Source organism: Giraffa tippelskirchi, chromosome 1, assembly GCF_054371585.1.
Source record: "Giraffa tippelskirchi isolate mGirTip1 chromosome 1, T2T-mGirTip1v1.2.pri, whole genome shotgun sequence".
In the NCBI taxonomy this organism is placed as follows: Eukaryota; Metazoa; Chordata; class Mammalia; order Artiodactyla; family Giraffidae; genus Giraffa; species Giraffa tippelskirchi.
The window spans coordinates 42,388,403-42,400,822 of NC_137275.1; the positions used below are offsets into that span (position 1 = coordinate 42,388,403).

Genomic DNA, 12,420 nt, shown 5'->3' on the forward strand with positions numbered 1-12,420 from the left:
TAAAATGGGGAAGGAAATAGTCACAGAAGTCCAAGAAACCCAGAGAGTCCCAAACAGGATAAACCCAAGGCAAAACACCCCAAGACACATATTAATCAAATTAACAAAGATCAAAGACAAAGAACAAATATTAAAAGCAGCAAGGGAAAAACAACAAATAACACACAAGGGGATCCCCATAAGGATAACAGCTGATCTTTCAATAGAAACTCTTCAGGCTAGAAGGGAATGGCAGGACATACTTAAAGTAATGAAAGAGAATAATCTACAACCCAGATTACTGTACCCAGCAAGGATCTCATTCAGATATGAAGGAGAATTCAAAAGCTTTACAGATGAGCCAGAGCTGAGGGAATTAAGCACCACCAAACCAGCTCTCCAACAAATGCTAAAGGATCTTCTCTAAACAGGAAACACAGAAAGGATGTTTCAACACGAACTCAAAACAACAAAGTAACTGGCAACGGGACCATACTTATCAATAATTACCTTAAATGTAAATGGGTTGAATGCCCCAACCAAAAGACAAAGACTGCCTGAATGGATACAAAAACAAGACCCCTATATATGCTGTCTACAAGAGACCCACCTCAAAACTAGGGACACATACAGACTGAAAGTGAAGGGATGGAAAAACATATTTCATGCAAACGGAGACCAAAAGAAAGCAGGAGTCACAATACTCATTTCAGATAAAATAGACTTTAAAATAAAGGCTGTGAAAAGAGACAAAGAAGGACACTACATAATGATCAAAGGATCAATCCAAGAAGAAGATATAACAATTATAAATATATATGCACCCAACATAGGAGCACCATAATATATAAGGCAAATACTGACAAGTATGAAAGGGGAAATTAACAATAACACAATAATAGTGGGAGACTTTAATACTCCACTCACACATATGGATAGATCAACTAAACAGAAAACTAACAAGGAAACACAAACTTTAAATGATACAATAGACAAGTTAGATTTAATTGATATTTACAGGACTTTCCACCCCAAAACAGTCAATTTCACCTTTTTCTCCAGTGCACACGGAACTTTCTCCAGGATAGATCACATCCTGGGCCATAAATCTAGCCTTGGTAAATTCAAAAAAAATTGAAATCATCCCAGCCATCTTCTCTGACCACAATGCAGTAAGATTAGACCTCAATTACAGGAAAAAAAACTATTAAAAATTCCAACATATGGAGGCTAAACAACACGCTTCTGAATAACCAACAAATCACAGAAGAAATCAAAAAAGAAATCAAAATATGCATAGAAACGAATGAAAATGAAAACACAACAACCCAAAACCTATGGGACACTGTAAAAGCAATGCTAAGGGGAAGGTTCATAGCAATACAGGCATACCTCAAGAAACAAGAAAAAAATCAAATAAATAACCTAACTCTACACCTAAAGCAGCTAGAGAAGGAAGAAATGAAGAACCCCAGGGTTAGTAGAAGGAAAGAAATATTAAAAATTAGGGCAGAAATAAATGCTAAAGAAACAAAAGAGACCATAGCAAAAATCAACAAAACTAAAAGCTGGTTTTTCGAGAAGATAAACAAAATTGACAAACCATGAGCCAGACTCATCAAGAAACAAAGGGAGAAGAATCAGAGCAACAAAATTAGAAATGAAAATGGAGAGATCACAACAGACTCCACAGAAATACAAAGGATCATAAGAGACTACTACCAACAGCTATATGCCAATAAAATGGACAACTTGGAAGAAATGGACAAATTCTTAGAAAAGTATAACTCTCCAAAACTGAACCAGGAAGAAATAGAAGATCTTAACAGACCCATCACAAGCACGGAAATCGAAACTGTAATCAGAAATCTTCCAGCAAACAAAAGCCCAGGACCAGATGGCTTCACAGAGGAATTCTAGCAAAAATTTAGAGAAGAGCTAACACCTATCCTACTCAAACTCTTCCAGAAAATTGCAGAAGATGGTAAACTTCCAAACTCATTCTATGAGGCCACCATCACCCTAATTCCAAAACCAGACAAAGATGCCACAAAAAAAGAAAACTACAGGCCAATATCACTGATGAACATAGATGCAAAAATCCTTAATAAAATTCTAGCAAACAGAATCCAACATCATATTAAAAAGATCATACATCATGACCAAGTGGGCTTTATCCCAGGAATGCAAGGTTTCTTTAACATCTGCAAATCAATCAATGTAATACACCACATTAACAAATTGAAAGAAAAAAACCATATGATTATCTCAATAGATGCAGAAAAAGCCTTTGACAAAATTCAACATCCATTTATGATAAAAACTCTCCAGAAAGCAGAAATAGAAGGAACATACCTCAACATAATAAAAGCTATATATGACAAACCCACAGCAAACATTATCCTCAATGGTGAAAAATTGAAAGCATTTCCCCTAAAGTCAGGAACAAGGCAAGGATGCCCACTTTCACCACTACTAGTCAACATAGTTTTGGAAGTTTTGGCCACAGCAATCAGAGCGGAAAAAGAAATAAAAGGAATACAGATAGGAAAAGAAGAAGTAAAACTCTCACTGTTTGCAGATGACATGATCCTCTACATGGAAAACCCTAAAGATTCTACCAGAAAATTACTAGAGCTAATCAATAAATATAGTAAAGTTGCAGGATGTAAAATTAACACACAGAAATCCCTTGTATTCCTATACACCAATAATGAGAAAACAGAAAGAGAAATTAAGGAAACAATACCATTCACCATTGCAACAAAAAGAATAAAATACTTAGGAATATATCTACCTAAAGAAACAAAGACTTATATATAGAAAACTATAAAACACTGATAAAAGAAATCAAAGAGGACACAAACAGATGGAGAAATATATCGTGTTCATGGAGTGGAAGAATTAATATAGTGAAAATGAGTATACTACCCAAAGCAATCTATAGATTCAATGCAATCCCTATCAAGCTACCAACGGTATTTTTCACAGAACTAGAACAAACCATTTCACAATTTGTATGGAAATACAAGAAACCTCGAATAGCCAAAGCAATCTTGAGAAAGAAGAATGGAACTGGAGGAATCAACCTGCCTGACTTCAGGCTCTACTACAAAGCCACAGTCATCAAGACAGTATGGTACTGGCACAAAGATAGACATATAGATCAATGAAACAAAATAGAAAGCCCAGAGATAAATCCACGCACCTATGGACACCTTATCTTCGACAAAGGAGGCAAGAATATACAATGGAGAAAAGACAATCTCTTTAACAAGTGGTGCTGGGAAAACTGGTCAGCCACTTGTAAAAGAATGAAATTAGAACACTTTCTAACACCATACACAAAAATAAACTCAAAATGGATTAAAGATCTAAACATAAGACCAGAAACTGTAAAACTCCTAGAGGAAAACATAGGCAAAACACTCTCCGACATAAATCACAGCAGGATCCTCCATGACCCACCTCCCAGAATATTGGAAATAAAAGCAAAAATAAACAAATGGGACCTAATTAAAACTAAAAGCTTTTGCACAACAAAGGAAATTATAAGCAAGGTGAAAAGACAGCCTTCAGAATGGGAGAAAATAATAGCAAACGAAGCAACAGACAAACAATTAATCTTAAAAATATACAAGCAACTCCTGCAGCTCAATTCCAGAAAAATAAACGACTCAATCAAAAAATGGGCCAAAGAACTAAACAGACATTTCACCAAAGAAGACATACAGATGGCTAACAAACACATGAAAAGATGCTCAACATCACTCATTATTAGAGAAATGCAAATCAAAACCACAATGAGGTACCATTTCACACCAGTCAGAATGGCTGCTATCCAAAAGCCTACAAGCAATAAATGCTGGAGAGGGTGTGGAGAAAAGGGAACCATCTTACACTGTTGGTGGGAATGCAAACTAGTACAGCCACTATGGAGAACAGTGTGGAGATTCCTTAAAAAACTGGGAATAGAACTGCCATATGACCCAGCAATCCCACTGCTGGGCATACACACTGAGAAAACCAGAATTGAAAGAGACGCGTGCACCCCAATGTTCATGGCAGCACTGTTTACAATAGCCAAGACATGGAAGCAACCTAGATGTCCGTCAGCAGATGAATGGATAAGGAAGCTGTGGTACATATACACAATGGAATATTACTCAGCCATTAAAAAGAATACATTTGAATCAGTTCTATTGAGATGGATGAAACTGGAGCCCATTATACAGAGTGAAGTAAGCCAGAAAGAAAAACACCAATACAGTATACTAATGCATATATATGGAATTTGAAAGATGGTAATGATAACCCTATATGTGAGACAGAATAAGAGACACAGATGCATAGAACAGTCTTATGGACTCTGAGGGAGAAGGTGAGGGTGGGATGTTCTGGGAGAATAGCATTGAAACATGTATATTATCATATGTGAAACAGAACACCATTCCAGGTTCAATGCATGAGACAAATGCTCAGGGCTGGGGCAATGGGATGACCCAGAGGGATGGGATGGGGAGGGAGGTGGGAGGGGGGTTCAGGATGGGGAACACATGTAAACCCATGGCTGATTCATGTCAATGTATGGCAAAAACCACTACAATATTGTAAAGTAATTAGCCCCCAACTAAAATAAATAAATTTATTAAAAAAAAAAAAAAGAAAACTTAGGTACCTAAGAGGATATTTAGGTTTTTAATAAAGAATATATGGTGTGCAAAGGAAAAAAAAAAAAGTCACTAAGACGTTTGTGAAAAGTGGACCCTGAAAAAAAGTTTTGTGCTTCGTTAGGACTGACTAAGTTTAAATGAATTTAATTAAGTCTACCGAAAAAAAAAAAAAAGGCTGTTATCAGAAAGGCAAGAAATAGCAAGTATTGACAAAGATATGGAGAAAAGGGAACCCTCATGCACTGTTGGTGGGATTGTAAGTTGATGCAGTCACTGCAGAAAATAGTATGGAAGTTCCTTAAGAAATTAAAAATAGTATGATCTAACAGTTTCACTTCTTAGTATTTACCTGAAGAAAACAAAAACAGTTGAAAAGATTTATATATCCCTATGTTCATTACAGGATTGTTTACAATAACCAAGATACAGAAACAACCTGAGTAAAGATGTGGTACATACATATAGTAGAATACTATTCAATCATAAAAAATGAAATATTGCTATCTGTAACAGTATGGATGGATCTTGGCATGATGCTAAGGGAAATAAGTCAAAGAAAGACAAATTATCTCACTTATATGTAGAATTTAAAAAACAAAACAAATGAACAAGCAAACCAGACTCATAGAGAACAAACTGCTGATTGCCAGAATGAGGCATTGGAGTGTGAGATGGGGAAAATAGGTGAAGAGGGTTAAGAGGTATAAACTTTCAGTTGTAAAATATGCCATAGCATAAGAAATATGGTCAATAAAATTATAAGTGCTTTCCTCAGAAAATATCTTTCATTGAAACATACTGGATCTTTTTCCTCTAAGCTGTCATAGTCTTTATGGAAAAATTCTTTCATGTGGGACCCATGAGAGTAGAGAACTTGTCTGTGTTATTTGCTGCTATATTCTCAGCATCTCAAGCCATGGAAGGCAATTAAATTGAATTGAAATATGGAAGATGCAAAATTTATTAGTTTTATGTGTACAACATAGTGATTCAGCATTTAAATACATTACAAAATAAATGTGTGTCTAGTCCCCATACAAAGTTGTTACAGTCTTTTGAAATTGAAACAAAAATAAATGGGACCTAATTAAACTTAAAAGCTTTTGTACAGCAAAGGAAACCATAAACAGAATGAAAAGACAACCCACAGAATGGGAGAAAACACTGGCAAATGAAGCAACTGACGAGGGATTAATCTCCAAAATATGCAGATAGTTCATGAAGCTCATTATCAAAAAACAGATGATTCAACCAAAAGATGGGCAGAAGATCTAAATAGACATTCTCTAAAGAAGACATACAGATGGCCAGTAGGCACATGAGAAGATTGCTCAGCATCACTCATCATTAGAGAATTGCAAATACAAACTACAATGAGGGTATCACCTCACACTGATCAGAATGACCATTATCAAAAAGTGACCATCAATAACAGCTGAAGAGGATGTGGAGAAAAGGGAGCCCTCCTACACTTTTAGTGGGAATGTAAATAGGCACAACCACTACAGAGAACAGTATGGGAGGTTCCTCAACAAACAAAATATAGAGCTCTCATATGATCCAGCAGTCCCACTCCTGGGCATATATCTGCAGAAATCATAATTTGAAAGGATACTTAGCACCCCAGTGTTCAGTTGCAGCACTATTTACAGTATTCAGGATATGGTAGCACCCTACGTGTCCATCGACAGATGAATGGATAAAGAAGTCGTGGTACATATATACAGTGGGGTATTACTTAGCCATAAAAAAGAAGGCAGCGCCATGGATGGACCTAGAGATTATCATACTAAGTGAAGTCAGTCAGAGAAAGTATCATATATTGTTTATACGTGCAATCTAAAAAATGATACAGATCAACTTATTTACAAAGCAGAAATAGACTCACAGACTTAGAGAACAGACTTGTGGTTATTGAAGGGGAAAGGTGGGTGGAAGGGATAAATTAGGGGGTTGGGATTAACATATATGCACAGTATTATATATAAAACATAATTAACAAGGACCTACTGTATAGCACAGAAAACTCTACCCAATACTCTGTAATAACCTACGGGAAAAGAATTCGAAAAAGGATAGATACATATACAAGAATCACTTTGCTGTACAGCAGAAATTAACACAATGTTGTAAATCATTTATACTCCAATTTAAAAAAAAATCAGTAAGGACAGTACTGAGCCAGGAATAGAGAAACTTTAATTCGGGTACTTAGGAGTAAGCACAAGGTGAGTAAATGATTGCAGCAAAGAGAGATAGTGAGTTATATGGTGTGATAATGTGGCGTTCATAGCTGTGAGTTTAGGGAAAGATGGAAGGGAAAATGTTCAGGCCAGAGCAGTAGGAGGACTTCAAGTCGTTCTACCTCCAGAGCAGAGGTCTGCAGGTTGAGAGAAAGGAAAGTCCCACTGATTAAAGAGACCTACAAGGAAAGTGGTATCCGCTGGGGTTGGGGGGTGGGGGGTCTGGGTTTTAGTTAGAGGACGCCAATGAAGGAATGTTCATAAGGGAGGTTGAGAATACGGCTTTTGCTGCTTAGGGAAACTGAAGGTAGGCAGAAGGGTTTCAGGAGCTGGAGAGGGTGGGAGATGGAGACAAAACAGGATGTGAAGAGCGATTAGAGTGCAGGACAGGGGGCATTGTGTCACATAACCCTTTTTTTCCTTTTGTGATAGTAATTTTGAAATTATATTTATTTATTTATCTGTGTATACACACAGATTGCCTTCTATGAACCTTCCCTGAAATAGGGAACAGAGTATTGTTGCTTAATTCACTGTTGCATATGGAGGTTCTTTGACGGACCCCCTCTTTGACACTTCGCTCCACTATAATGAGCAAACTGAAGATGGGTATATTTATATACCTGATATGTTAATAGGTGGGCTTCCCTTGTAGCTCAGCTGGTAAAGACTCCACATGCAGTGCAGGAGACCCCAGTTTGATTTCTGGGTTGGGAAGATCCCCTGAAGAAGGAAGAATACTCTAGTATTCTTGCCTAGGAAATCCTGTGGACAGAGGAGACTGGTGGGCTATAGTCCATGGGGTCACCGAGTTGGACATGACTGAGTGGCTAAGTACAGCACAGCATGTTAATAGGTAGACTTAAATATATGGTGGTGGCAAGTATTTTCATCTAATAAGACAGAGCTCTCTGTGGAGAAGAGGGAGAAAGAGGTTTAAGAACTTTTGGGAAGTATGGAATAACTGTGGAGAGAAGGAAAGTGAACCCGCTAGAAAACGTAATGTTTCTGCTTAGTGTTATGTATCATTTTAGGTTGGTTATCATTTTGGGTTTACTGTAATTGTCTCCAAAGGAACAAGTGAACTGGAAAGCTCAGACAGGGAAATGTGGTTTCAAGTTGGATTTTAATTTGTGTTTTTAGAGGCACTACAGTAATCTGGTAATGAAGAGTAGAGATTGAATCAGGTAGAATAGAGTAAGAAGTTATTGGCAACGAGGAATTCCTAGAAAGCTGAAAGGCCAGGACAGGATATTGCATGAATCATCCATATAGATATTGAATTCTGGAGAAGGTCATAGTTGGTGTAAAGAAGATGATTTTGAGCAGTCAAATGCTGAGTTCCAAAGATACTTACAATGCCTGTATAAACTAAAGTGTCTGTTGGTTGTTCTTTTTTTTTTTCTGATTTGAAATATATGTAACAAAATTTACCAGCTCAACCAGTTTTAAGTTCAGTGGCGTTAAGTATATTCACAGTGTTGTGTAAACATTACCACCATCCATCACCAAAACTTTTTCATCTTTCCAAACTGAAATTCCATACCCATTGTACAGCAGCTCCTCATTCCCTCTTCTCCAACCTCGGGCAGTCACCAGTCCAGTTCTGACTATGACTTTGATTACTGTAGGTACCTCATGTAAGTGGAATCATACAGTATTTGTCTGTATATGATTGACTTATTTCACTTGGCATAATGTTCTCAAGGTTCATCTATATTGTAATGTGTCAGAGTTTTCTTTTGAAAGATAAACAGTATTCCATTGTGTATATATATACCACATTTTGTTTATTCGTTCATCCATTAATGGACACTTGAGTTGCATCCATCTTTTTGACTATTGTGGTTAATGCTGCTAGGAACATGGCTTACAAATACACATTTGACCCCCTGCTTTTAATTCTTTTGAGCATATACCCAGAAATTAAATTGTTGGATCATATAGTAATTTTATATTTAATTTTTTGAGGAACTGTTAGACTTTTCCATAGTAGCTCTACTTTATACAGGCTTCCCAGGTGGCTCAGTGGTAGAGAATCCACCTGCCAATGCAGAAGACGCAGGAGATGTGAGTTCAGTCCTTGGCTCGGGAAGATCCCCTGGAGGAGAAAATGGCAACCCACTCCAGTATTCTTGCCTGGAGAATCCCATGGACAGAGAAGCCTGGTGGGGTACAGTCCGTAGGGTCGCAAAGAGTTGGACATGACTAAGCAGCTGAATACCCCCACCCCCACTGGCACTGCACAAGGGTGCTAATTTCTTCATATCCTCACCAACACTCGTTATTTTCTAATTTTTTTGATACTAGCCATCTTGATAGATGTAAAGTGGTATTTCTGGGTTTTGATTTGCATTTCCCTAATGATTAGTGATATTAAGTATCTTTTCATGTGTTTATTGGCCATTTATACATCTTCTTGGAAGAAATCTCTGTGCAAGACTTTTACCCACTTTTTAATTGTATTTTTTTTTTTTTTTTGCTGTTGAGTGATAGGAGCTCTTTATATATTCTGGGTATTAATTCTTTATCAAATAAATGGCTTACAAATGTTTTCTCCCATTCCCTGGTGCCTCTCCACTTTGTTTATAGTGTCCTTTGATGCACTACTGTTGCCTGTACTTTAGTGCCATATCCAAGAAATCATTGCCCAGTTCAGTGTTATAAAGCTTTCCCTCTTTTTTCCCTAAAAGTTTTGTAGTTTTAGTTCTAATGTTAAGATCTTTGATCCATTTTGAGTTTAGATCTTTGATCCTTTTTGAGTTAACTTCTATATATGGTATAAGGTAATAGTCCAACTTTATTCCTTTGCATCTGTTGTTTCTTTCAATAGAGAAGGAAACCAAAACTTTCTGTCTATAAAAAATAAATTTTCATTTCTTTACCTAGTTATTACACAGGTACACTTGCCTTGTTATGGGTGAAAACTGATTTTGGGGAGGGGAAATTAGCAAGCAGTATGCTAATTTGGGATCCCTGAACTGAACCACAGAAGACATTTACTTTATTCTTGTCTCCATAGAGCCAAGATTCTGGGTCTGATAATCGTATAAATACAGTCAGTCTCAAGGAAGCATTGGAAAGGTTTGATCACAGCCCAACTCCTTCTGCTTCCTCCCGGAGTTCAAGAAAATCATCTCACACAGCAGTCTCAGACCCTTCCTGTGAGTACCCCAGCTTGAAAGCAGACTTCCTTTACAGATGTCCTTCTAAATTGTTTGCATTATTGTTATCAGCATTTTTCATCAGCTGCCACTTTCAAATGTTAAGTGTTTACATTTCTGAAATACAGTAACTTTTTCAGTGAGCAAGAAGCACATTGCTCACATTTAGCAAAGAATTAATTTATAAAGTAACCTATAAAATATGTAGGTAGTAATGTTGGTATTGGAGAAGGAAATGGCAACCCACTCCAGTGTTCTTGCCTGGAGAATCCCAGGGATGGCAGAGCCTGGTGGACTGCCGTCTATGGGGTCGCACAGGGTCGGACACGACTGAAGCGACTTAGCAACAATGTTGATATTGGTATTTTTAATCATCCCTCAGAAAGAAAGCAAAACTATTATAGTAATTCCTTTTTTATTGATAGAACCTGTAAGTGTTCTTAGTTTGCTTTTTTGAAGGTGTTTTCTGTGTATTTTGTCTTTATGAAGACATGCATCATTGTCATTAAATTAATACCCTTTTACATTTTTTTAAAAAGAATCTAGCACTTTTATTTCTCAGAGTACTAAAACTATATATAATGAAAAAGGGACTTGTTTGAACTGCTGGACATCTACATGATGGGTGGAACATCAAAGTGGTTAAACATAGAATATCTGAGATTTTAGGGGGAAAAATGTCCTTATTATAGCTATTTCTTTCTTTTTAAAGAAAAAAAATTATTTTACTGTTGTAAGAAGACTTAAAATGAAATCCTTTAAGTGTGTGATACATTATTGTTGACTATAGGTATGATATTTTACTGTAGATCTCCAGAGTTTATTCATTATGCTTATCTAAAACTTTATGCCCACTAATTAATAACTCCCCATTCCCTACCCCCCCACCCTTGGCAGTCACCATTGTGCTCTTTGTTTCAATGAGTTTGATGTTTTAAATAATCTCATATCATTATGAGATACTTGTTTTTTCTGTCATTGCCTATTTCATTTAGCATAATGGCCTAAAGTTTCATTCATGTAACAAATTGTAGAATGTCCTTCCTTTTTCAGGATGAATAGTAGTATTTCATTGTGTGTATATATCACATTTTATTAATCCTTTCACCTGTCAACAGACATTCGATTGTCTTCATACCTTGGCTATTGTGAATGGTACTGCAGTGAACATTGGAATGCTAATGTCTCTTCAAGATGCTGACTTCAATTTTTTTTGATAAATACTCAGAAGTGGGATTTCTAGTTCATATATGGTAGTTGTAATCTTAAATCTTTTGAAAAATGGCCATACTGGTTCCACAGTATCTGTATCATTTCCCATCCCCATCAACAGTGTGCAAGGTTTCCAGAACTTCACACAAGTTCTCACCAACACTTGTCTTTAGATTTTTTTTTTGAACAGTTTATAAGGTTTTTTTTTTTAGTTGATTTACAACCTGATTTTTTTATAGTAACCATTCTCTAGAGGTAGAGGTGATATCTCATTGTGGTTTTGATTTGCATTTCCATGATGTTTAGTGGAATATTGAGTATTATTTCACATACTGGCTGGCCATCTCTTTGTCTTGTTTGAGTAAATATCTATTCAAGTCCATTTTTTAATTAAGTTATTGGTTTTTTCTATTATTGGAGAAGGAAATGGCAAACCACTCCAGTATTCTTGCCTGGAGAATCCCATGGACGGAGGAGCCTGGCAGGCTACAGTCCACGGGGTCGCAAAGAGTCGGACACGACTGAGCGACTTCCCTTCCCTTTTTCTATTATAAAATTGTAGGGGTAGTAACCATTTTATATTTGAAATTTTCCTATTTCAGATATTTTCTTTATCCTTAAAAAAGAAGTAATTAAAATAAATCATCTTGTTGTCAAAGACTTCACTTTTGTTGAATAATTTAGAAAAACAACTCTTTTACAGACCACTTTTATTCACTGGAATGCATTTTGAGATTGATCTTTGAAAATTGTAATTTTAAAGTACTAATGCTATTCTGTTTCTGTTGACCAACCTTAGCTACACCAACAAAGATCCAAACAGATACTAGCACTCCTCCCAGACAACATTTACCAGCTCATGAAAAGATGGCACAAAGGAGGTCATCATTTAGTAGTCAGGTAAACTCTTCAGATAGTATTTTTCTGAATAAAGATTTATTATAAGGGTTGGGGGGAATCATCTAAATATTCATAAATTCATTTATTCATTATCCCTTTCTATGAAATTCAAAATAGTTGTTGATATACAACACTTACTCAAGGTCTTCATTTTTTTGTGAAGTAGTAGTCAAACATACCAGTCCTTTTGATTATTTTTCAGATAAAATGTTAGATTTTTTTTTTAATTATGGAAAGCTGATAATTTAG

The 12,420-nt window shown here is 36.3% G+C and overlaps 1 protein-coding gene across 50 annotated transcripts in view; it reads left to right on the plus strand.

Annotated features, from left to right (window-relative positions):
- The window catches only part of CLOCK (clock circadian regulator), a 119,580-nt gene that overhangs the window by 90,095 nt on the left and 17,065 nt on the right, over window positions 1-12,420 (plus strand). For all 50 annotated transcript variants that reach the window (XM_081589393.1, XM_081589646.1, XM_081589402.1 and 47 more), the window contains 2 exons: window positions 9,918-10,059; window positions 12,071-12,171. In XM_081589393.1, the coding sequence (XP_081445519.1) occupies window positions 9,918-10,059; window positions 12,071-12,171 (243 nt within the window). The remainder of the gene's footprint in view (window positions 1-9,917; window positions 10,060-12,070; window positions 12,172-12,420) is intronic.